The sequence below is a fragment of the Poecilia formosa genome, unplaced genomic scaffold (genome assembly GCF_000485575.1).
Source record: "Poecilia formosa unplaced genomic scaffold, Poecilia_formosa-5.1.2 Scaffold510, whole genome shotgun sequence".
NCBI classification, from domain to species: domain Eukaryota; kingdom Metazoa; phylum Chordata; class Actinopteri; order Cyprinodontiformes; family Poeciliidae; genus Poecilia; species Poecilia formosa.
Window position 1 is genome coordinate 66,771 of NW_006800449.1, and position 26,776 is coordinate 93,546.

The 26,776-nt window shown below is 40.0% G+C and overlaps 1 protein-coding gene across 2 annotated transcripts in view; it reads right to left on the minus strand.

Annotated features, from left to right (window-relative positions):
* Nucleotides 1-3,915: 3,915 nt before the first annotated feature.
* The window catches only part of cmip (c-Maf inducing protein), a 36,474-nt gene continuing 13,613 nt past the window's right edge, over nt 3,916-26,776 (minus strand). The window contains exons 1-21 of one of the 2 annotated variants that reach the window (XM_016664778.1): nt 22,861-24,057; nt 22,559-22,684; nt 18,747-18,797; nt 17,751-17,912; nt 16,857-16,898; nt 16,593-16,655; nt 16,395-16,475; nt 15,480-15,583; nt 15,291-15,395; nt 12,256-12,702; nt 9,950-10,015; nt 7,852-7,878; nt 7,720-7,768; nt 7,526-7,633; nt 6,620-6,736; nt 6,242-6,382; nt 5,970-6,017; nt 5,736-5,882; nt 5,545-5,650; nt 5,399-5,469; nt 3,916-5,023 (exon numbers count right to left, since the gene is read on the minus strand). In XM_016664778.1, coding sequence (XP_016520264.1) covers nt 4,970-5,023; nt 5,399-5,469; nt 5,545-5,650; nt 5,736-5,882; nt 5,970-6,017; nt 6,242-6,382; nt 6,620-6,736; nt 7,526-7,633; nt 7,720-7,768; nt 7,852-7,878; nt 9,950-10,015; nt 12,256-12,702; nt 15,291-15,395; nt 15,480-15,583; nt 16,395-16,475; nt 16,593-16,655; nt 16,857-16,898; nt 17,751-17,912; nt 18,747-18,797; nt 22,559-22,672 — 2,103 coding nt within the window. In that variant the 5' untranslated portion in view covers nt 22,673-22,684; nt 22,861-24,057 and the 3' untranslated portion in view covers nt 3,916-4,969. Of the gene's footprint in view, nt 5,024-5,398; nt 5,470-5,544; nt 5,651-5,735; nt 5,883-5,969; nt 6,018-6,241; nt 6,383-6,619; nt 6,737-7,525; nt 7,634-7,719; nt 7,769-7,851; nt 7,879-9,949; nt 10,016-12,255; nt 12,703-15,290; nt 15,396-15,479; nt 15,584-16,394; nt 16,476-16,592; nt 16,656-16,856; nt 16,899-17,750; nt 17,913-18,746; nt 18,798-22,558; nt 22,685-22,860; nt 24,058-26,776 lie in introns of those variants that run through there. The other variant, XM_007579177.2, reaches the window with a different exon arrangement.

Consider the following 26,776-nt stretch of genomic DNA (forward strand, 5'->3'; position numbering starts at 1 on the left):
CAAAAACCTCCATGTCAAGACTAAAGAAAAATGGAACCAGTGGATAATTTATAAAATATCAATAATTGCTGTAGATTGAATTGCTTTCAATACATAATTGGTTGTCACTTAACTTCAACTGTTAATTTAATTCTGTTTTTTTTTTATTCATTTTTTTAAAGTACATTAAAAAAAATAAATATGCAAAAACCACAAAAGTATTTTACTTTTGAAATTTTCCTTTGGACAAAAAGCCTTTCAGTTTCTGGTTTTTGGTCTTCTAAAAAAAGAAATGCTGAATTTTTGCATTGTTTTCCTAAAATAAATTTAATTAAAATCCTAATAAGAAAACCCACATGACTCGGTCAGCTGAAACATATTCACAGACATTTTATTTTTGATTGAAATTATTTCACATCAGTTATTTTTCCTGTCAAAGAGCCTTTGTTTTTCTATTACAACAGCCACAGAGCAGCAGCAGCATTAATAATTGATAACTAATAATAACCCAGCAGGAAAAGCAGATCAATGCGACTGAAAAAGAGAAATGTGATGGGAGCCACTTTTCCAGCTGCAAACAAAAAAAACGTTCAGTCTGATTTTTTCAGGTTGTGACACATCTGGCTGCTTTTCTTCCTCACAATCTGATAAGATTTGACACAGACGTGTGTAAAACTCTCAACAGATTGCCTACAATAATAAAAAGAAAAAAAAAACAGATGGCAGAAGAAGTGAGGAGGAAGCTCCACAGGATACAGAGACGAAACAGGAGAGGAGTCTCTATTCAACCATTAAACACTGAAACTTCGACACGCTGCGGCCCAGAAGGGCCCACTTGTTTACCGGAGCGGTTCTGGGAGATCCGGCTCATGCCTGCATGTTGGGAACCAAAACCAGGAGCCAGTTAGGTGAGAAAGTGCAGCATTCGAACATCTTTTAGGCTGGGAAAACACCTTAAAGTCATATTCAATAAATTAAAATATGAACTTATCAGATTTCTAAAATAACCTTCAACTATACGTTATATTAACTGCATATTTTTATTTCAAAATTGTTTGTTTTTGTTTGATGCAATGTCCTAGAATGTAATGCGTTTCCATTAGCTGCAAGCAGAAAAATCATCATAATCAACATAAAGGCTTGAAAATGTTAATCAGTGTGCAAATAGTATGTATAATGTGTTTCACTTAGCTATGGATTTGCTGGAGTGAATAAATATTCTAATTTATTGATTATGACTGCTTATTTTCACCGATTCCCCTGTGTCCTTGTTACTGGGGAATCAGCACCCCCTGCTGGTCACAATGTGGTAGTGCCGGATAACAGGATTTGCGTGTTTTTAAATAAAATTTTTCTAAAACTCTGTTCAAACTTTTCTCTACATCAAGAGAGAAAATTACAAACTCGTTTTCTCTTTGTGTTAAAGCTTCATATTACATTAAATGTTGCATTTAAAGCTACGTAAAAGGATAATTTTGTTGCGTTTTTTAAAAAAATCTTTCAGCCTAACTAGCTCCTGGTAGCATCAGCAAAGTTAAAGAATTAAATAAACATTCTTTTATTCATCTCCCTCTTACCTGCCCACATAAACTGCTCCAATAAAAGTGAGAAAGTGTTAAAGGATTAACTAAAGCAGTAAAATCCGAGCTGCTAATGTGGAACCACTGGGTCCCACCGCTGATATGATTATCTGAACAACATTCTTTGAGAAAAACGAGAAATATGTGCATTATTATTATTGTTTTATATAAAAAATGGCCACATTTAAACGAATAAAGCTCAGCTACGGTCAGATCGGTTTTCATCAACCCCCCTTGAACTGGCCTTTTGGGGGATCAAATCCCTCCGTTTCAGTCGTTCGTTTTCGGGAGATAAGTGATCTCTCCCCCTTTTATCAGATTTTACAAACCTTTTTATATATTTATATATATATAAAATAGAAATTACAAAAAAATATTAGATGATGCAGCAACGCATACGTGCAAAAAAAAAAAACTAGAGCAACAACAACACAGGAAACAAGACTGATTAAAGTGATTAAATCATCAGAGAGCTGAAAACCGTTGAAATAATATGCATTAAAAACATTTCCTTTTTTATGATTACAGTGCACTTTGTGTGAAAAAATAAAACAAAAAACAAGGAAAACAACCACAAACAAACGTTAAGATGAAGGCAACACAAGCCTGCAGCTGAAATCAGGCCTAGAGAAGAAAAAGGGGGATGAGGAGGAGGAAAAGGACTCCAAAAAGACGATTATGTACACCGGTATGTACAGGACAACCGGACCCGAACCTTTCGGACCGTTACGGGTCGGAACAGACAGCCTCGATGGCACCAAATAAATAGGAAACAAAACGTCCTGTCCTGTGGGAGCGGTCGGCAGGTTGACGCCAATAAATTAACCAGATAGAGGACGTCCGACGTATGTTTGATACCGGAGGGGAACAAAAAGTTCAAAATGTTGGTTCCGAGGGAATGTAGCAAACAACTGCTCCGATCCAATATGTACACGAATGAATCCGTCCGGATCGTTTTCTCTCTTCAAAGTCGGGACAGTTTCGACAGAAGTTGGCTGGATATAGAAGTTAGTTTTTGTTTTTGTTTTGTTTTTTTCTTTTTTTTGGCAAAATTGTCCTACAACAGTTTGTTTCCAGAGTCAAAAAAAAAGTCCAAGAGGACTCAACATGACGTCACTCGGAATTTAGTGGTTTTCCTCTTCCCTCCGGATACAAACGAAAAAAAAAGAAAAGAAAAGGAAAAGAAACAGCAGCCGCCATATTTTCCCTCCCGAAAACAAGCGGAACACGAACGCATCCACTGCCAAATCTGGAAAAATATGTTAATTCAAGATCATAAAAAAACCTCAGTTTTCCTTTTTCCGTGTGACGGATATTAGGAGTAGTTTTTTTTTTTGTTTGTTAGTTTTTTTTAGGAAAAATTGAAAGGTCCTGACTCCGACAGAGTTCGGTCGGTCCGTTCAGGGAGCTACATCATGGATCTGTTCGGAGACTAGACTCGGCTATTGTGCCGAGCAAAGTTTCCGCTGCAAAATGAGTTTCTCCACCAGTAAATGCAAATTCAACACCATTAAATCTACACCAAAGGCGGTTCTAGATAAAATGTGATAATTTAATAGATTTTTTTGTTTTTCGAAGATTAAATTCTTGGAAAAATCTGGATTTTGATGTTGGTACGGACAGGGCCGCCATCTTGTTTTGACAAGTGTTTTACAGTTTCAATTTATTTAGATTTTTAACTTGGGGCCCAGGTAAGATTGTTTATTTATTTACGAAAAATAAAGTCATAATATTACAAGACCACAGTTGTATAAAAAGAAAGGCATGGTAATATGAGAATAAACTCATACAATAGCCATAATAAAGTCCTAATGTTAAAAAGTAGTAATTTTATAACTCCTATTCGAAAACTTAAAATGAGGAATGATGAGCGTCTTTTGAAGTTATACTTTGCTATTGGCACCAAATTATTATCAGTAGCAGAACTTTGAAATGATTGTGCAAAGAACTGTCTGGTTCAAAGAAAGACTTGCTGAACTGGTTACGTTAGATTTCGAGAACCAAAAGATTTTTTTCTCATTAAAACAACTTTTTTTGTGTAATTTTATAACTTATTGTGGTAAAATTGTGTCTTTATTCTGCTGATATTATGACTATATTCTCGAAATTAAACAATACACTTTTATAGCCTGGCTCCAATACTCATGTGGACAAGTCACAGGAGAGATGATAGAAAATATTTTCTGTTATTTTAAGAAAAAAAAAGGGAGGCAAACATCTATTAATGACAAAAATTGGAATTGATGTAAAAAAAATCTTCCAGCCCTACCGTGATTTTATCTCTATACGACTGAAGCTAAAAGTGTAACAACAGTTTAAGATTTATTAATATATTCTTAGATAAAAAAAAAAAAAATTCTGTGAAATAAATGTAGTGTTATCTCTTTATAATCTGTTTTATGAGTGGACTTGAATCCCATGGTGGTGTAATAAACTAGAGAAAAGCCCTTTCCAGGTCGTAATGTCTTTTCTTCATGGCTTGGCCGATAACCTTGATCCAGAATTACATGACATGTTTTTAAATTATGTGACCTGGACAAAAGAGCCAGAAGCAGAATTATTCAGGGGCTGAAGACCATCTGGACCATGGGTGGTCCTAGATGGGGGCTGACAGGGGCCAGGGTCCCTCCAGATCTGGTCAGATATCAACAGTGTTATACATAATTTTATTAGGTAATTCTAATAAAATTAAACTCAACATGATAATCTAAACTTCTGGATACAAAATATAAAACTCAAAGCTAACCCTTTCCAATATATTCTATAAATTTGAGTCATGACTTCAAGATTCAAAAGTACCTTTTGAAGATAATGTTTAAAATACTTTTTTTTTAAAAATTTGTAGTTAAATTTTATTTCTGTCTCCATTTTTTCTGAATTATTATAGAAACAAATTCATGATAAATATTTAGAAAGTGCTGATTAAGTCTGGTGGTATTTCATAATATTAAAGTTTGATTACCTGATTTTAAATTAATTTCAATCTAGATTATCTAGAATACGAGGTGTATTTGAATGCAACATGAGTCTACTGACGCGACATCAGGTCAGAACTGGTGGGAGGAACTCATCTTAGAAGGGAAACGGTTTCGGACACAACACCTGAACATCTCCAGTGTTCATCACAGGAAGCCTCAAAACTCAGAGACCATTTAGGGCCAAGGACGGATGAAAGGGTGCGGTCCCTGTGCAGTCTGACTAAAACAGATCCTAAAAAAAGAGGGATGAAACATCCACGGAGAAATGTTGACCTTTCCTTCATGGCTGCACCCTGAAGTGGTTGAAGCTGAAGAAATCTCCTCCATAGCTGGCTGGCGGAGAGGCGCTGAGGTTCTGGTCGATGCAGTTGATGGTGGGGTGTGTGTGTGTGAGTGTGTGAGACCATGGATGGGGCAGGAGGCTGTGGCGGATCACCAGGCCTCTGTGTACCGGACATCAACGTCCTTCAGGTTGGGCAGTTTGGCCTGCAAAGAGAAAACAAGACTTAAAATCTGCTGATTGTTACTTTATTAAGTCAAGTTTATTAGTAAAGCAAATTTCAGCAACAAGGCAGTTCAAAGTTAGAGTATGTAGATGTTAAATAAGAGGATTTCCAGGGACTGAACCTTGAGGTACTCCACATGTGACTAAGGTATGCACATTTGCAACCAGTAAATTTGTCACGTAGAAAGTGGAAAAAGTTAAAAAATAATTTATCAGGGTCTTGTTTTTTTTAAGTAAACAAAGTGATTTTGTGCTTCAGAACTTTCCGACAAAAACAACAGGATTAGATAAAGAGAAGGGATCCAAGGATTGAGCCTTGGAGTCGTCCACATGCAACTTCTTCTGCTGGGCGTTACCTTGAGGTCTTCGTACGTGTCGGCTGTGAGCTTGGTGCTGTTCATGTTCAGGCTGCACAGGCTCTTCATGGCTGAAACACAAAAAGCAGCTCCGTCAGCTACGGCTGCCAGCGCATCAGAAGATTCATCAGTGAGCGATCTCTTACAGCTCAGAGCCAGCAGGCCGGCGTCGGTGACCGGCGTCTCACACAGGTTCAGGACTTGAAGGCAGGCCAGATGCTCGGATAACAACCTCAGTCCTGCATCCCCGAACTGCGAAGCACAAAACAAACCACAGGTGAGTCATTTCACAGCTTCGTCAGCCTCCGGTTTGTTTCGCATCGCAGTGACTGCAGACCTGAGTGGACCAGAGGTTGAGCTGTTTGAGTGACGGCAGCTTGATGAGCTGCTCCGCACAGGCACTGGTGACGTTGGTGAAGGCCAGGCTCAAGTTCTCCAAGTTCCCGAAGGAGCCTGAACTCAGCAGGCGGGCCAGATCTGCATCCTGCAGTGAGGAAGAGACAAAGCAAATGTTTTCATTGTCTGTCAGCCAGGAAGGAGAGTTGATTTAACAGACTGAGGGTGAACCAACCGTGGACTTGGAGGGCAGAGTCAGCCGGGTAGGACCTCCTTTTCTTTGCTGAAGAGATCAAAAAGGAAAAGTCAGAGTTGTAAGGAATGCACAGGATAAGTTTCTTTTTTAAAGCACAGAAAACCAGTAGTAGGCACACTAATCTGCTAATAGCAAAGCTAATCTTTTGTTTAGTGCTTTACCTATCTTTGAAGAGATTTAACACACTTGGCACACTAAATTAATTATTAAAGACATGCAGCTTTCAGAGGAGAGTCGGAGGAGAAGCTCACCAGCTCCTTGAGCTCCCGCTGGCGGTCGCAGAGCTGCTCGTACATGCGGAAGCCCACCTGCGTGCTCTGCAGGGTGGAGATGATCTGCAGCTGCGTGTCTTTGTTCTCGATGATGTTGTACTCCAGCATCAGACACAAAATCTGAGAACACAAAGACAAAATCTGTAAAACTCATGGCTTTTGTCTCAGTAGGTTTCAGTGCTTTTGGCTGATGCAGATACACACTTAGAAAAAAAAAGATTCTGGTGGATTTTTTAAAAAAAGAGACAAATAAAAATCACTCCTCTTCAATCACCATCCCAGGAGGTCAAAGGTTGAATTTTAGCATTGATCTGGAGTTTAAGCATCTAAAAAAAAGTGTAGAAATCGTGTTCTGACCTCGACCATGGTCTGGTTCCCTCGCAGGGCCAGCAGCATGCAGGGACCCAACTTGTTCTCAGCCAGAGAGAGAAGGAACTTCTTGGTTTTGTAGCAGGAACCCATCAAGATGTGGACCTGCAGGAGAGACGGAGATTGACTCATTTTAATAGGAAAACATCAACAATAACATGGAAAACGGGCAACAAAGTCAATGCATTTTAGTCATAAAACTAACGTCACCAGTTCCTCACCACGAGGGAAGCATCCAACTTCTGAATGAGTAGCTGTGCTTTAGGGCACAAAATGGAGCCCTTGCAGAAAATTATTCCACTTTGAGACAAAATTAATTCAGAGAAATAAAAAAAAAAAGGGCTTTTTTTTTGCCAAGTTTGTGCACATAAACAATTTGGATTTGATTCTATTTTGATATTAATGAAAATGTTTTAAATATATATAAAAAAAGCAAAACAAAATAAATATGTAAATATTTACTTATGAAGAAATTAATTTAGAAAAACAAAGAGAATTATCTTTCATCTTTGTCAGGTTTCTGCACACAAACAAGGAATTTTTACTTGGTTCCACTTTGCTCTTAATGAAAACAATTTAATATGAACGTTAGAGAAAATCAGTAAATAAGTAAATATATTTGTATTGTCTTTACAAAAGAGGAAGACAATGATAGAATTGTCTCTGTGGCAGCAGGTTTTAGTAACTCGCGCTGTGCAGCGCTGACCTGACGATAAAAGGCTAAACAGTTTGTGTCCAGGATGTGTGGGGTCTGCAAAGATGTTGTCCAATTTAATTCAAGCTTTATTAAAGACACAGAAACCTGGTTTGTAGTAGTGATGAAAATATAAAACAAAACGGCATTCATGACGCCAATATTAGCATTCGTTTTTAGCCTTTGGAGTGATGGCTCACCATACTAGCAAACAGCTCGCCGTCGTCGTCACAGGCCACGCCCCCTGGGCTGTAGAGCTGGAACCAGCCATCTTTGCCCGAGCGAACGCTGAGCAGGCAGGAATGAACCTGAAGGCCACAGAAACATAGATGTTGCTATTTTTTCCTGCTGCGTTCTCTCTCTCTCTCTCTCACTCAGAGGAGCAGCTACTCACCTCCTGCCTGGGATCCTCTGCAAACCTCTGGATGACGTATTTCAGCTCCCTGTGCAGACAGAGGAACAAGCGTCAGGCCGAGATGAAGCCTCAGAGTCGGCTTTGCATACATTGCTACTTTCAGACACTTACTTTGTGAATTTGGCATGAGCCAGAGCCCTGCAGGGAGGAGAACAGAGACAGATGTGAGAAACAGGAGAGTTTCTTGTTTCAGCTGCGGTGATGAGACGCTGATGACAAGTTCACAGGTTTCAGGAGAGCAAAAAGCTCGTTATATTTTCCGACTGCTGAGAGTTAATTGTCCTCTCGAGGAAATTAGTGAAGGTTTCTGTATCACTTTGTTATTGCAGTCTGAGCTGCTGTCAACTCGCAGCACTTCAAACAGGCTGATTTCTGGGCTTTAACCTCATTGTAGGCCATTGTAACCTCTTGATTTTTAATTTTTTTTAGTCTCTGTGGGAGCAGGTTTTAGTAACTCGCACCGTGCAGCGCTGACCTAAAAGAATCAGTAGCTGCAGCTACTGATTCTTTTAGCAATCGATTAATCGGTTACAAATTGGCATATTCTGCAGATTTTTTATTTAATCATAAATTTATGTTAGAAAATATTTAAAATACATAAAACAATGTAAATAATTACATTCGTTTTTAAATTAGAAAAATAAACATTTTATGGGCTAAAAAGCAAAACAAAAAAAAGCTCTGCACTTTAGTTGACGACCATTTCAATAATTGAATAATCACAATTAATCTGATTAATTGTTTAAGAATTAGTTTTCTTGCAGAAAACCAGATTTTCTTGTTTGAAATTCAAATTGTTAACACTCTACCAAAGCCCTCAGAGGCTCTGAAAGAGAAAAAAGACACACAGAAAATACTGCAGTTAACGATTAATCAATTACTAAATTAGTCAATGATTATTGAAGTAATAAATTAATCACAATTAATCATTTCAGATCTATTCTATTGTAGATTTACTGCTGTGTTTGAATTTATTGCTCTGTGTCAGTGACTGCAAGCTGCCCCAACCAGGAGCCTCCTCCATCATGCACAACAGCTTCTATGCATTATTGCCAAACATCTCTATTTTGTCTGAATTACATTTTTCCAGAAGTCTTTTGAGACCAGCTGCCATGTTCTGTTTGGGGAGAACATCTGTTCCAAACAGCCCGGTTGTTTTTCTATCATGGACCTTTATGTCTGACATGCTAACTCTTGGGTTTTTGTTGTTTCAGCCACTCAGTCGGATAAATCAACCGTGGCCAAGATGACTCATTTTATTTTCAGCTTGTTGCCATTCCCAACGACGCCTAAAGCGCCAACGGGGCAGCAGTGGTGCAGGTGAGAAGCAGGTGCGTCCCAGCGTTGGAGAAACAACAAAACGTTCACCAGTCAACCCTAATGAAGCTCTGGGAGGGCCAGGCAACAACAGCTCTGGGCTGCTTCTGTCCAATAACAGCAGGCTCTCTGGGGGCAGGAAGGCTGGGACCGCTGCTTCACACACCTACGTCAGGAAGACGGCCCCCGCAGGAGCCTCTCAGAAACACGGCTACCTCCACAGCAACTGGAGCCAGAATGCCAACATGGGAGGTTAGGTCATGGCTGCACTGCTGGTGTCAGAGGGAAACTAATGTGGCAGGATCTGACGCCAAATCAGAAATATAAAAGATTTGGATTTACAACAATTCAATTCCTTCCTACAACGACACTACACTAGAATAACTGCATCAATGCTCTAAAACATATTTTATAAACATGCTGCCATCAGTGGAGGGGACTGCCAACTTAAAAACTAGTTGCACTAACCCAAAGGAACTAATCATAAACATTAGTACTGCCAACTAAAACGCTAGATGCACTAACACTAAACCTAAACATTAGTTTCACTAACTAAAAAGTTAGTTCTGCCAACCCTACAGCACAACCATGAAACACGTCATCAGGCATGGTAGAGGAGGGTTGATGGTTTGGCCTCATTTAAAAGCACAAAATCTATAGCAAAATGGCTGAAAACTAGAGGCAAGGTGTTTTAATGGCCTAATCAAAGTCCAGACCTCAACTGGAGAGTCATTTCTTCTAAAAGGTGGTTTTACAAGTTGCTTATTTAATTCATTTCTACTAGTGATGTGAAAACAAACAGAAAAAAAAACAGAAAACAAACAATCAACTCCTTGCTGATTTTATTCAGAAGTTTTTGACTCCTGAGGTGTGAATCTTTCTGAGCACTCACTCTTTTGGGAACGGGATGGGCTGCAGCAGGCTGGCCAGAGCCGGTCTCCAGTCATCGTAGTCCGACCTGAAAAATCACAAAAGAAAAGCAAGAAATCCATGAGGACAATGCAAAGAGGCCCAGAGCATTTAAAAAAAAAGACAGCAGAAAGTGAAACCCGAGCAGCGCTGCGATGACGCAGATTAACAGTTGTGCTGATGTAACAGAAGCTCTTGCAGCCTCAGATTACACAGATTAAGTAACTCCGGCTTTGTCACAAATGCTACAACCCTACAAACACTGTTGCTTTTTAAGCCTGCCAGCTTAGTCGCTGGGTCTACGCCCCGCCGCCGCTCCATTTTCACCCTGTAATCAGCAGCCATCAGCCAGTCAGGGCGGCTCACACACTCGCCTTTCTCTAACTGGGACATTGTTTAAAGCATTTATCACTAAAAGGAAGCGCTTAGTAAATGTGTGTGGATGACAGAGATGCCAATTTAACAGCTCAGTGTCCAGTTCACCTTAAATGTTTACAAAGTGAAGCAGGAGTTTAAAATGAGATTTTTACTCCAAAGACAGAAGTCTGCTCTGATTGGTCAGCTTCCTCAGGCTCCGCCCACTAGAATGAAACTATGCTGTTTCTGAGTATTAGGGCCAAGAAAATTAAAAAAAAAAATTAAATTACGAGAAAACCTCATCTTTGTCATTATTACGACTTTATTCTCGCTGTTTTGATTTTATTCCAGTACGTCTTTCTTCTCATATTATTGCGACTTTATTCTCAAAATTTTATCACTTTATTCTCATATTATGGATCCTTAACTTAAGGGATAATGGAAGGTTTTCATTTTTTAGTTGATAATCATGCTTCACAGATAAGTCTAATGTTTATGATATTGGAAAAGATTATTTTGTTAGTAATGTTTTTGTATAGTCAATACATTTTAGCCCATTTTTAAAAAAGATTTCTACTTGGTATTGACATTTCTTCCCAATTATATTTATTTGGCATCAAATATTTTGTTACTTTATTATCCATTGTAGATGTGAAAATAATCCCATTACGAAGTAAAAATGGAACATTTATTGAAACTGTGGGAAAGATCTTCAACTGTCGAAAAAAACTTTCAACTCTACTTGCCTCTCAGGAACGTACTTTTGTATTTTGGTACTAAAAAAGGCCAATTCCTGCGTCAAAAACTCACATACATAAATTAGAAAAGGTCAAGATAAAGAAAATCATACTCTTAGCTGAGCGGCAACGTTACCAGCTACGTTGTGTTCCAATAGCAGAACTACTGCACCGAATACTTCTGTTCACAGCAAGAACGAACTTTCAGCCGTACTTGCCGAGAACACAAGAACATATTAGCGTACTTCGCATTGAGAAGGTGTTTCGTTGCGTCAGACACTCGCATACGTAAACTCAACACGGCCAAAGTACAAAATAAAATAAAAAAATCATACTTCAGATATAATTTTCTGAGAACTTTTGAGTGTAGAGTTCCAGGAAGACTAATAACATATTAAAGAAATTACTCTGTGAGGCCACAATCGCCATGGAAACCAGAGGTTGAATTCCAAATCTTTTGTTTCCATGGCGATTGCCGCCTTTCACAGGAGGCAGGGAGAAATGAGTTGAAGAAACCGTTACTGTGTAACAAAATATGGGCCACAACAAAAATAATTCTGACCTGGCAGGGTCAGAACCTTATGATGGGCTCACATGTAAAATTATAAGTGTGAACAATGTTTTATGTAGAAGATAAGACGGGTTAAACTGAGCCCTCAGTTCTAGTCTGGATAGACAAAAATCAGAACTCTAATGGGAGTGAATGAGAGTTTGGGTGTGTACTCTGCAGTTTGGGTGATTTGACAAAAAACTTTAAGTCCTACAGCAGTGGGAGTCACACTGTGTGAAAGTGGAGAAAAACACCAACATTTTGATGTATAAACTGCTAATGTGGAGATGAAACTGTGAGCACGAAGGCAGTTCAAAGAAAATAAAATCGTAGGGTCAGAATCTAGATGTAACGTCATCAATCTAAGCTGAACAATCTGTGGGAAAATCTGTAAAAAGTCCATCGAACTTAAACTGTGATTGAGTAAAAACTGTGAATCAATTCAACTGAGTAAAGTCCTAGTTTGTGTGAGCTGAACTTTGAATGGCGTTTCTGCTGCTATGCAAGGCTGAACAGTGGAGCTCCAACCAGCGCTGGGTTTATCATCTCACCAAAATCTCAGTCAGGTCTAAGCTTTTCATATTTGGAAACTTTGAAAACTGCAAATTACATCTTGTTCCAGTGGAGCCTGTCGTGTGAACTCACAGCATCTTGAGGATGAGGGCGAAGCAGCCCAGCACTCGGTCGGCCTGCGCCGGCAGCTGGATGGACAGCGTGTTCAAAGCCGGGCTGACCAGCAGGCAGTCGATGAGGTTTGGCTCGCTGTCGCCCCCTGCAGGCCCACCCTTCCGCTTGGCGTTGGCCGTGTTGTTGTTCCGCTCCAGCTCCACCAGGATCTCGCTGGAGTTGACGATGGAGGGCGGAGGGGAGAGCGGCAGGCAGGGCGTCGGGGAGCAGATGGGGATGGACGGAGCCGCCGGGTTAGCGGGGGCGGGTGGAGACGGCTGGGGGGCGCTGGAGAGAGGCAGGATGGTGGAGGGAGGCGGCGTCGGCGGTTCCGGTCGCAGAAGCCGGAGCGGCATCGGCGGCTTGCGGTCGTTTTGCTGCTGGCAGCCATTCCTGATCTCCTTCAGGCTGGGAGAGTTGTCTCTGCTGCAGGTGGGAGAAACATCACAAACCATCACGGCTGCGTCCAAACAGCAGGCTGATGCTCAGTTTTTACAGAAATACAAGTTTTCTCAAAAATACTTATTCCATTGGCAGATTTTTCCCCTAAATGCATCGGAGAATTGTCTTGTTATAAGTTAAATAACCTGCCAGTTTATCAATATTGGGGAATTATTGATCAAAAACAAGCTCCTATATCTTGCTAGAACTAGTACTGCATGTGGAATCTTTTTTTGGGTCAAAGGATCGGAATGATGAAGTATATGTGTCACATACGAACAAAACAAACAGAAGAAATGACGCCGAGTCAAACTTTCCAGCATATGGTAAGGATGGAAATGAGATAAGAGGGCAAGAGAGATGTAAACGGAGTCTGGAGAAATGGCTGCCACGGCGACGGTTCCCATGGCAACGGAAGCTCTGGGAGAAGAGAAGCTTTGGGGTTGAAGGTAATAAAGACCCAAAAGGAAACAACCAGAACCATCCAGACATAAATTCCTGGAAAGAGGTCAAACGGAGGGTAAACAAGCCAGTATTTCCATTCGGTCATGTTTTCGTTTTATTTCTGTAATTCGTTTCACTTTGCAAAAATATTCAAACAGCAACGGGTCGTAGAACTTAACAGTTTGACTCATTGTTTATTTTTATATTTTAGTTTTTGCAAAATAACTTTAGCTCAGTCAGATTGGGTTTATCCTAAAGGTGCTCAAACATTAAATAAATTATCGCAAAACTAAAATTTTTAAATTCAAATTAAAATCTCCTTTTGATAAACATTAGATGCAACATCATCTTTTCCAGGCTTTCAGCTCTCTTTCAGTTGTCATGGTAACTAGGGCCACATCCGTTCATTGATCTATACTCCAACTTTGGTGCACCAAAATCTGCTTTTAATGTTGTTTTAAAACAAATATAAATACAGAAAGTGTTTTCAAATTAAGGCTGACATGGATTTTGTTTTTATTACCAAGAAAAATAAAATGAAGGAAAATGGTTTTCCTTCATTGAACAAGAAAAAAACATTTCATGTTTTGGATATCCAATCCTGTTCCTAAAGAAAAAAGGAGAGAAAATTTTTTTTTTTGTTTAATTAAAACAGTTGATCCTTAGTTAATTGTTAAAAAAAAGAAGATATTTTCTGTGATTTTAGTTTATAAAAATTCTATTTTTTTGACCCACATAAAAAAATGTTTGGACCGCACTGGTTGAGAACGTCGAAGAGAACCAATTTTAAATTATTGTCACAGATTTTCAATTGGATTTAAGTCTTGACTTTAACTAGGCCATTCTAAAACATGCCTATTTTTCGATCTAAACCTTCCTACTTTAGCTCTGGATGCTTTTTAGGTCCAGTATTTAGCTCCATCAGCTCTGATCAGGTGCCCCTGCTGAATAAAACCCCCACAGCACGATGCCGCCACCACCATGTTCTACTATATATCAAATAGACCTAAAATCTTCCTTTTTTGTCTTTTCTTACATGAAATATGGCAAACTGCAAATTATCATTTTCCAAAAAATCACCACCTCTCTCTTTACAAAATATGTTTTAAACAGAAAACATCCCTTTTGGAAGGCTGCACAGTGGCGCAGTTGGTAGATCTGTTGCCTTGCAGCAAGAAGGTTCTGGGTTCGATTCCCGGCCCCGGTCTTTCTGCATGGAGTTTGCATGTTCTTCCTGTGCATGCGTGGGTGTCACTGTGTTGCCCTGCGACAGACTGGCGACCTGTCCAGGGTGAACCCTGTCTCTCATCCAGAACGTGAGCTGGAGATATGCACCAGCAACCCTCCCGACCCACTAAGGGACAAGGGGGTAAAGAAGATGGATGGACGTCACTTTTGGCAAAAAATAACTCGGTAAGGTGATGAAATGTGACTTCTGATTCTGTAAAATTAAAATCCTTCTGAGAAAATAAAACTTATTTGGAAATACTAAAAACAGAGTGCTCCAACAGGTTTTTCTTTTCTTCTTTTTTACAGGATATAAAACATTTGTTTCATTTGCATAACAAATTAAATTTAATAAAGCTCAATAAAGAGTTTGTTGACAAGAAAAACCCACTAACAGCAGCTCTCATAAAAAAACCTCAGGGTTTTCTCCACAGTCCAATGATCATGCAATATATTTAATTATTTTCCATTTATTTGTTTCTCCTATAATTGATTGTGTATTTCTGTGGCGCTGCGGGATGCTGCAAATTAGTTTAGGGCTATAAATGGCATAATGTGGGTTTGATGACCGATCCGATTATGGGCTGCCTTCCTGGTAACAACTGGAAATGACTGTTTGTCCCGTTTCCTTCATATTAGAGCTGCAAGATGTGGGAAATTACCAGCCTGGGGTTTGTCTAATCAATGGAAACATGGAGGCAAACAACGCCACGGCTCCTCTGGATCAACAGCTCTAGCTAAACACTCGGATCATAAAATGTGAGATTACAAACAGGGTTACCCCCAAACAGACCGCAGAGCCATTCAGTGCACAGCTACAGGTTATAAAAGGTGGTAATTAGCTTTAAAAGTGAAGCAGGTTTCAAGTGGAAAAGCAGCGTGGTTTTCAGGAAATGACTGACCTGTTGATGAACTCTTCGTAGCAGGAGTAGATGGCCGCCAGGCAGACGGCCACCAGGTTGGGCAGCACACGGGGGTGAGGGCACTGCCCCGTCGGACCGTGCATGCTGCAACACAAACACGTTTGATCCAGAGATTCTGCAGGCAGAATCACGTCTAGACGCTCCGAACGCTCAGAGAGGCTCGCTCACCTGTGGATAAACTTCTTAACCACCTCCATCCCGCCGTTCAGCTCGTTGAGAGCCAGAATGTACTCCTGAGTGAAGAGACGAAGCCGAGGGCACTTCCCGAAATCCTGCCAGAAGAGAAAAAAACACAAAGTTTGAGGATTGCCAAGTCTTATGGCCTTTCTGAGGAAAAAACTACAAATAAAGTCATTAAATTATGAGGATAAAGTCGTACAGGAATAATGTTGAAATAATATGACAAAGTCATAAAATTACGAGAATAAAGGTATATAACAATAAAGTCAAAATATTTCAAAAATACTGTCATAAAATTAAGAAAATAAAGTCAAAACTGAGAATAAACTCATATGAAAATAGTCAAAATAACATAAAATAAAGTCATATTACAAGAACAAAAATCACAAAAGTACGAGAATAAAGTCACAACATTATGAGAATAAAACCGTAAAAAATAGAGTTGAAATAACATGACAATAAAGTCTGAAAATTATGTGAATAAAGTTGTAATATTATGACTTTCATAACTTATATTTTGTTTAAAAATTATTTAAAAACTTAAAACAAAAATTGTAATAAAAATTTTAAGATTGAATTATGGGATTCATTTTTCTTTTTTTTCTCATCTTTGCTCCAATTATCTGAGGTCCCCACACAGCGCCCTGGCGGCCCCCTGAGGGGCCACGGCCCCTACATTGTGAAACACTGGGATAAGGTGTCAGGGAGCTTCTAATGGAAACAAGCCGGCTACCAGTCTGCCATCCCATAAAGGAACTGGGCAGGGTGGAACCACGCCGGGACAGGAAGTGGTTTTCACTGCTGAGAATCTGCAGCTGATAAAAGGTTTCCAGGTTTCCAGGTTCACTGATTTAAAACAAAACAAAAAACCCTGAATTTTAGGGCATTTTCATGGTTTCTCACCATGTTGTGTTTGAGGATTCTCTGGACCACAGGCGTGAAAACTTCGATCACAACCATGGAGCGCGGCCGCTCCCGACAATGCTGCAACACGCAGAACAAGAAAGATTTTTTTTTAAATCTGCAGAGTTCAACAGCTGAGCGAAGCACTGCTGCAGCAGCAGCTGCAGCTGCTGCTGCAGCTGCTGCTGGTGGTCTCACCTTACAGAAGAACTCGCACAGGTCGGGCGGCGGGTGGTTGTTTTCCAAAAGCGGAGCGATCGCCTGCAAAAGAGCACAGGCAGATAAATATTTACATATGCTATCTGCTATTTACCTGGGCAGGGCACCAGGCCGCAGGATCAGGTGAGCTGCACAAACAACACAGGCGCTCCACATGCACCCAGAAACACTGCAGGGGTCGATATCCAGGGGGTCAAAGGGCAAAACGGCAGGAAGCTGGAGAGGCTTCACCTGGAAACTCACCACGATGATGTTCTCGTGATCCTGAGCGCTCAGGTTCGAGTTCTGCAGACAGGAAGAAACGAAAACTGTCAACACAGGAAACTACTGGAGCCAAGCTAACAAAACTGGAAAATTTCATCAAAATTCATTAAGATAAAAATGCAAAATTAGTTTATTGTTGATTTTTTTGTTTACCTGCTCAATAATAAACTTTTTTTTTGTTAAATCTGTGCATCAGAAAACAACAAAAACATAAAAACGCTTCAGACAATTTCCAAATTGTTTGTGTCATCAATTGTTTTCTGTTTTATTGCCCAAACTTCTTACGGCTCTTATCTTGTTGTTAGGGGCCAAATAAAATCATGCTAAGGGCCACAAATGGCCCTCAGGCCACAGTTTGGACACCTCCGGCTTATTACACTTAAAATAAGACAAAACTAACTTAGAAATAACTTTTCAGCAACATTTAGTAGCTCATTTTCAGTCAATCATTTCTTAATATTAATGGGCAAATATTTCACTTATAACATGGAAAAAATATCTTGTTATAACTGAAATAATCTGACAGTGGATCTAGTACTTTTTCGTCAATATTAAGGAATTTTAAGTTACCGGTACTTGTAAATTAGTTTTGTCTTATTTCAAATGTAATAATATATTTGCACAAGAAACTAGACAAAAATATTTTGTACGATTTTGTGTTTTTGCAGTGCAGGCAACCAGAGGAATCAGTTATTGTGGAAAAAAGACCAGTGGATGAAGAAACAAAGGTTGAAAACAGAAAAGTATCTGCATCCAAACCGCAGCTCCTGTTCTAAAATCTATGCACAAATATTTAAGCCCATACTAAAAGAAGCGACAGAGCAGCGAACTGCACTCAGCGAATGCCTGAGTGTGCAGGAGGGAGAGACGTGCCTCTGCCAGCAGGGTGGAGATGATGTGCAGCGGGGCCTGGTGGATGGATTCGTCCTGCAGCGGGGAGGTCAGAGCCATGTCCACCAGCGCTCGGATCTCCTTCAGCACCACGTCCCAGCGGCTCGGGTTGTTCAGGACTTTACGGTATTTGTAGATCTTTTTCTGCAGGAGAAATATCCAATCAGAGGAAAGGAACATCTGCTGTATGGAAAGACCTGTCTGGAGGTTTCCAAGCCCTGTGGAGGCCGTATGAAGTTCTTCTTTGTAATTCTTTGATTTTAGTCCAACTTTAAATGGAAATGTTCTGAATGTTCTTGTTGGTTAAATATGGAAGAGGATTGGGGCCATTAAAAAAAGAACAAAAAATAATTATTTCTGACAATTCTGGCTTTTTTTCCTCAGAATTCAGAAAAAAAATTCAGAATTCAAAGACAAATAATTAAAATTCTCAGAAAAAACAGGATTCTGAGAAAAAACCTTGAAAATTCTGAGGAAAAATTTAAAATTCTGAGAAAAGAAAATTTTGGCAAAATAAGTCAAAATTCTGAGAAAAAGAAGAATTCTGACTGTTGATCTCAGAAGATTAAAGTCATAATTGCCAGATTAAAGTATTTTTTTTAGGGATCTCTAATCCTCTTCCATAAAACAAACTAATTTTCTTACTGTTGAACTGTTATTTTTACATATTTAAGTTGAAAAACCATCAGAAACGTTGATCAAAACTACTCTAAATGTGCAAATCTAAAAAAAAAAAAAGCAGAATCGCATCCAATATTTAATTTATTTCCCTCATGTTTGGACCTCTGGACACACATGGATTATAAATTTGCAGCACAGGAAGCGACGGTGTCGGCTTCAGGTGTCGGCGGGTTTTACAGGTCAGATCGGTGACAAGCTGAGCAACAACAGCAGAACCTTTTCCTGAATGGGTCTGGGAGTGAGGAGCTCTGTAACCAAACTGATGAATTAATAGTTAAAGACGAACAGAAAGCTCACCTTCCACTGCAGGGAGTGAAACCACTGGTCCCTCAGGTAGCTGTTGGCAGCCTGCAGCGACACGGAGACAAAGAGCGCGTTAGGTCCAAATAAACAAAAACCTTTAGATTCACGTGGAAATGACTAAAACTGATGATCTTCATCAAACCTCATTTGTTCTTTTCTACACTCTTGTTCATTGTTTTGGTTTGAGGCGTTGCTGTTTGGCGTTTGCTCTTCCTCTTTTTATCACTTTTTGCACATTTGCTATGATGCGTAACCATAGCAGCAAGTTATTTATCCTTTCTTGTCTATTTGGAGCAGCTGATCAGGGTGTCCAAAGCTCATATAATGCCTGAACTTTGACCCCAAATTCTAGAGAAGCTGAAAAGGAGCAGAGAGAGAAGGAGGAGGAAGTCCAAACCATCTCTTCCAAAGGTCTTATCCCCTACTCCAACATCTCTCTGTCCGGCTTTAAATGGAAACTTAAAGGGTTTTTTCAGCTAGAACTCAAATGTAAAACTTTTTAAGACCATTATAAATTTAAGACGTATAATAAAGAGAAATGGACAACACACTGCAAAAAGAAAACCTTACCAAGTATTTTTGGTCCAGTTTCTACTGCAAACATGTTGGCACACTTGAAATAAGAGAAAACTTTTCAGCTAGAAATAGGAGATTGTTTTATAATAATTCCTTAATATTGATTAAATATATGCAAGTTCCACTGGCAGATTATTTATAACATGGCAAAAATGTCTGAAGTGAAATAATCTGCCAGTGGAAATAATTTTTCATCAATATTGAGGAATTATTATAAAACAAGCTCCTAAATCTCTCTGAAATATTATTTATAAGTTAGTACTCCTCAAATAAGGCAAAACTAACATTCACTAAAAACTAGACAAAAAATACCTGGTAAAGTTTTTACAGTGTGGATTTATATACTATACAACTAAGCCTGTTGAAATAAGTTAGTAATCAATTAATTCCATGATCACTTAAAGTTTGATCATTTCCATTTTGAAAGCTTTGTTTCAGAGACTTTGTAATTATTTTATGTGTGGTTTTGGTTGTGTGTGGTTTTCATTTTCTCTTTGGAGCGTCGTGTTTCATGTTGGATATTTAACATGTCTTCCACTGCATGTTCAGGGTCAACTTGTATTAGTACGACATGTTTAATGCATTACTTGAAAATTGTCTCAAAATAACGTGTGATCGTTTATCGCAATAACTACTGAGACAATTTGTCTCCAAGCAAAATCAGTTTTTTGTGACAAATCTAGATAAAGTATTGTTGAGATGAAAGCATACAAATGGCCTAGTCAAACTCCATAACTAAAAGCAGTTGAGAATCTGTGGGAAGAACTGAAAGCTGCTGCTCGTTGCTCTCCATCCGATCAGATCAGATCAGATAAGATCAGATCAGATCATCTTCAGCTATTTTGCATAACTTTCAGTTTCAGCTGTTTATCTTGCAGCTGGAACCGTGATGAACTTTGTTCTGCAAAGTATTCACTCAAAAGGGGTTGAATACATAATGCATCCAAAAAATGGAACAAAAGCTCTATTTGGCAGATAAAATCCAAACCAAGTACATCAGAGTCTGTAGCTTCATGTGAACAAATAAGAATGAAAGACAAAGACACGAGGTTTCCTGTGAGCTTCCTGTGTGAAACAAAGCTGCAGCATCCATAACAGACCTGGATCAACCTGCAGCGAGACATAAATCTGCCCGTTTAACGACGATCCTCCGAGCTTCACCTCTGACCGAGACACGCCTGCTTTGACGAGCCAGTGTTTACACAGCCGGCGGGGCCGTAAATAACTCATTAGCGTCTCTAAATCACAATCGTCTTCGACGCCGCGGAAAGCGGAACTGTTGCTGCGACGCAATGGAGGAATCATTTCACCCGCTTCCTGCGCGTTTTGCACTCCTCAACACAAACAGAGACATGTTTGGTGACTTCAAGCCGACTGACTGCTGTCAAAAAAAGAAAAAGAAAAAAAGACAGGAGCAGCAAGGGTGCGGTGTGCGTTTAGAGAAAGAAATGGTCCGTGTTATGGACGGCTGAGCGAGAACAGTGTGTCCAGCGCCGTGTGAGAGCTGCTGCTGGGTTCAGGGCAAAAAAAGCGTGTCAGGACAATGAAATGTTTCCAAGAATGATGATTCAAAATACCACAAACAGCTAAAGACAACCTCAAAAAACTAAAAACAGGAACAGAAAACGACTCGGCAGAAAGACCAGAAAGTAGAGCTGAACGATAGGCTGAAAAAATGTCTCAGGATGCTACTGAATACTCACCAAATTCAATATTGATTTACTATTTTTTTGTTTTAAATATCTGAAATATTGCCAGCCTGGTTTTTACTTCATGCCATTGTTTTTTATTTGTAAGCAGTGGCTTAAACTGCTGCAAGTTACTCCAGTTGTTGCTGGGTAACCAAAGATTGAGTGAGCTGAAGCCACCAACCTAGCTTAGCTCGCTGCCAGAGGCTGAGCAGCTGCAGTGTTTCCTCTGCCTACAACTCCCATAATGCTGTGCGGTTCTGGCGTTGAGTGAATATTCTAGAGACTGAATATTCCTTCAATATCTGCCGATATTGATCTCATACCTATAGCGATATATATTATTACTGATTTATTGTCCAGCCCTACTAGAAAGACAATTACCATGAATAGAAGCGGGGAATATAAATGGCTACAGATAAAAACAAAGACGTTACAGTCATTCCAGTCATCTGGTGTCACGTATCTCTGTGGTCAACAAACCCTGTTGTCTTTAAGGCTGACATGAATCTCTCTGAGGTCGTCCAACACCTTGTCGAAGTCACCAAGTGCCTCCCTCAGTGGGTTTTGTTTTTAGTTTTTGAGGTCGTCTCTATGAGACTTTGCCAGATCTCTCTGAGATCATAACCAATTATCAACAAGTTGTATGAAAACAGAGAGGAGAAATGCTAATGTCAGCCCAGCAGCTCTTCAGGACACTGGTAAACATAAAAATCAGTGGTGGAATTAAATGTTTTATTGAGGTAATTCCAGGGTTTGTAAGAAATTAATCGCATTTTAATTGAAAACCATGTGATCAACAAAATAAGCAACATTCTCAGTTCAAAACTCTTTTTACTGCCAAGTTATTAAATTAATTTAAATAAAATGTAATGTGTTTATTCCTGTCCCTGATAAAAATGTCTCGAGCAGGAGCAAGATGAGAGTTTAATGTTATTAAATTAGATTTTAGATAGCTAGCTAGCTCAGGGTCTTTGACAACGACAAGAGAAATCTGACGAAACTCCATTTTTGTTTACATTTAGTAAAGAAGGACGTTTTGCTTATAGTGTCTTCAGGGTTTTCAAGTCGTTTTAAAAATCTAGCCAGCAACATAACCAACTACATAGATTTTGAAAAATGTCATCATTCTGTATAGTTTTTATGATTTATTATCCATTTTCCATTTCTGCCTACATGTATTCAATTATTATTAATGGTGATTATTAATTATTCATTTTTTTATATTATTTAAATTTGATTTTTTTCCATAGATTTGTTTACAGAGGCATATTAGGGCCAATGTAGATAGAAAAAAAGAGCAAAAAACTTTGAGTTTGCAAATTTGACACAGATAATTAATAATTTATCTAGATCTTTGTGCTCATCACCGCACAAAGATAATGACGCTAATCTCATGCAATGACATTAGCGTCATTGCATGATTTAGCTTGCAAATGTTTTCACATTTTTGTACTTATTTATCTGTAATGTGATTAATCTGACGTCGGGTTCTGCAGGTTCAAACACCAGATTTCCATCCTCCTGGTGTGTGTGAATTACCTGCAGCAGGATGGTGCCTCCAGGGATGCTGAGCTGGATGCAGTACTTGGGAGCGTTGTCCCAGGAGAGGAGCTGCAGGTCCTCTATGGAGCTGTAGGACAAAGTCGTCTCCATGTAACCGGTGGGCTGCAGGCAGGGCAGAAAGAAGACAACAGCATCAGCATCAGCTGCATGTTGTTTACAGTACAAGATGTCTGCTGGAGCAGAGCCAGAGCAGAAACAAGGCTTTTGTTTTTCCTGCCAGTCAGCTGGAAAGACAAAAAGAAACATCTCCTAACCCGAGCCGCCCTGAGCAAACTAACCTGCAGATACTTTAGTCGGCATAATCAGGCGGTGATGCTGTGTTCACATCCAGAAACCAGCTGGAAAAACTAACTGAACTGAGGAGGAGCGGGAAGCGACGATCCCAGGCCATCCCAAAGATTACAGAAACACTGACAAATTACCACAAGTTTCCGGACGCAAAGGAAACATGCGTGTTTGCGTTCGTGACCCAGGCAGATAAAAATATCAAGAACAAGTCAAAACCACAAGGAAACCAAGCTCTCCCTCCTAAAACCATAGGAGGAGTTTCACAGAAATGTTTAAGGCAGCTCTATTATAAGAGCCATACATGATTCACCGCTGATTCTGTAGACATTAGCGTCACTGCATGATTTAGCTTGCAATTATTGTTGATGGGAGATTAACACAAAAAGCCAGAGCAGACGTCATCTGCAGAAGCTTTAGCTGCTGCTCTGCTCTTTAACAATTGCCTGTTTGTTATTCTTTTACTTTTCTTTTTTCTTTTGCTGCCCAAGAGTTCACAGAGTGGGCTAGTATTTACGATCCCAAAGGAGGAACGGCACAAAGACGCGCTGAAAACGACAGCAGACAAAGCGGAGCGACAAGCGATCGGGTTTTTAAGGAGTGCTGATGTGGGAGAGCTGCTTAACTGTAAATTACATCTGACCAAGTTCCCATAAAACGAGTTATAAAAAGGAAGCAGAAGACAGTTTAGTGGCGAGATGAGCAGAGAGGAGAACATTTTCTGTAGCAGATCTAATGTCAAGACTCGGAGTGAAACTGGGAGAAACTTTCAGGTCTGATTGTGGTAATTCCTGCCTTTTCTGGGGAGAAGCAACAGCTAGTGAGGCTTAAAAATATAAAAAATATTCTTGAACAGTGGGTGACTGAAAAGCAGTCAGACTTCTGTAGACAAGCGACGTGTAAATCATTCCAGATTTAAAACAAAGGATGGTCTGTCAAGCGGTCTAAATCCTTTATGCTCAATGAAACAGGGAGCAAAAATGGATTGGAGTGAATGTAGGCTCAGCTGGCTGGGTTTTTCTTAAATTATAAAAAATATAAAATAATTAGAAATGTATACAGCTCCCCATTTTTCAGTATTTTGAGTTGATTCAGACTTCCCAGGACTAAGAATTATGATTCTTTCTAGAATTGATTTCTTTCTGCATTTCTAAACCGTACACGTTTAAAAAGCAGAAGTGGAGCCTCCCGCACAAACAACAAGAATGCAGCAAATGATTTCTGAACCAACAAAATACTTGTTTTTGTCCAGCAGCCATTGTACATCGCATACAGCAGTGAAAGAAAACAAGTAATACTTGTAACCTATAGCTTGAAATTTGCTATTTTTAGTAACGATTATCATCATTAGCACAGTTAGCATCTCCATCTATTTTCACATCAGGCTGCAATGTGAACGTAGCCTTCTTGAGGGCCAAACTTGGCCCCCGGGCCACACTTTGGACACCCCTGACCACCAAAGCCGTCCAGCTGGATTGGGTTCTCTCTCCTTCTTTCATGTTTTTCTCACAGAAACTCGCCTCAGCCGCTACATGAAAGCGGCTCGGCGACTCCAGCGGACAGGTGCTCCTCTTCTTTAATTGCGTCCATCTCTCGCTCTATAGAGCAAACAGCTCCCTCCTCCTCCCTCCGCTGAAGAACAAACACGCTCTTCCTTCATGTGCACGTCCCTCTGCAGCTCATAGATCGCTGGCTGGCTCCACGCGCAGGATTTTCATTACAGACCACGTCCACGGCAAATATTGGTTCAGGGGAGATGTTTCATTTTCTGTGGAAGAGTAAACGTCGGCTGCAGTCTTTCCGTCTGCAGGCCGCCGAACCGGGTTGTGTTTTTGTTTTGTTTCTGCGGCGCACGACTCGGTAATGAGATGAAGAGCAGAATATGAAGCGGGAGATAAATGGCACCGCGTCTCTGAAAAGGCAGAGCAGAACGAACAGAAGGGACTTCAATTTTCTGATAACCAGCCGAGGTTGCCATAGATACAACATCCTGTACAAGAGCGAGCGCCGGCCCCTCTCCTCTTCCTCCCCTCCTCTTCCACATAACCGTTTTTCTGCTCCCAGCCCTCGTTTTTCCCCTTACTCTGTCTCTTTTCACTTTGCTTTTCATCATAAAGGAGGGATGAAGGAGCCTCCTGCAACTCTCGGCTCCTTTGCTCTCTGCTGCGTTGCCATAGAAACAAGAGGATGGAGATGTATGTTATGCTTTTCCCCCACCGTGAGAAGCAGACGGAGCAATGTTGAAGACAAAAAAAAAAATAAAAGGAAGAGAGGACATAAGGCAGATTCAGAACCTGAGAGATGTTCTGGGTTTTACTAGGAAATGTTTGGTCACATGAAGCATCATTTTAACAATTCATCCGACATAAAAACGGCAACAGAAACGGTCCTAAATCACCACATCCCCAAAATAAACTGGAGTTTTTTCCCGTCAAACTCAGTGCTTTCTGGAAACAGAAGCCTGTAAGTTGGAACAAAAAAACCCAAGCAGACCACAACCCGGCCGTCAGCCAACCGTGTGCTTCGTTCTGCCAACTTCATGACTCTTTTTGAAACCAGTTTTTACCAGTCTGGTGTCCAGATTGGTGTATTGCTTCCAATTTTCCCCAAATTTCAGTTCAATTTATGCTAAATTCCAGAATATTTTCCATCCTTCATGGGCAAATTTGACTTATGCCAACATTTGGACCAGCTTTGTGCCTCATTTCTGTCAACTTTGGGAATCAAGTTTGGTGAATTTTACATTCAATTTCAGCCTAATTTGTGTCTCAATTTGAGTTCATTCTTGCCCATTTCTTTTTGGCCAATCTGGGTTTTCCTCTCTGCTATGCAGATTTTGGCTGACTGTGTTGTACTCCATACAGATTAGCATTAAATTTTAGTACATTTTGCATTTAATCCTGGTTCATTTGGCATCTCAGTTAGGCCTGTCATGATAACAAATTGTGCTGGACAATAAATTGTCATAGAAGTTATTCAGAAAAAATTATAGTGTAGTTTTGAGACCATTTTCTGGCATAACGATGACAGAAAATAGTCTCAAAGATAAATAGACTTTAAATTCTAATGGATATTTAACACTATAGACCTGGAAAACATTTTAAATATCCACAAAAAATAAACAGAAACAACAAATAAAATTAATTATGAGGTCTCTAAACCAAATTACCCTTCAAAAAATATCCAGTTGAGCCCAAAGCAACTTTAACCCTCGTTTTGGCACATTTATGCTTCTGTTTTTAGGCAAAAATAAGAACTGAAAACTAAAACCTTCTGCACAACTCAGCACTCTTTCTGCGATCATCATCTTCCTGATTATATGAGCAACATTTGCTGAGTTGCAGGAAAACTTGGATTTTCCCCCCCTCCTCTCTGGATGACTCATGAGGAAACACTCGAGCACCAGAGAAGAAAGAGAAACCAAAGCGGAGGAGGAAGAGGAGGAGACCAGCAGCTGACCGAGGAGAAACCCAACAGGTGTTCAGCTTGCCACTGGAAAGGTCAAGCAGCCATTTTGCAGGTCAGCTGACCAAACCAAACACACCTGGAACAACAAAGCCACCAGGGGTATTAATGACCTGCCAGGTCTTTTCATTTCAAAGTCATTCAAAGTCACAGTTTCACTAATAATTATTGTTCTTAAACAGAAGGCGATTGCTGCCAGACTTCGTCAGACCTCATGCAAAGCTGCGGCTCTCGAAGCGACAGAGTCACTTCCTTCCAGCCGTCGGCGGCTCCAACTTCTCCATCTGCTACATAGAGACGTAGATGGCCGTTTGGCATGACGACGCAGCTGTGAGGTTTGACGTCTGCAGCTGCGTGGGCGGGCACAGCTGCAGATTTCTGTGAAGAAACGACTCCGAGAAAGTTTCAGCGCTACTCGAGACAGGAAGCAAGAACGTAATCAAG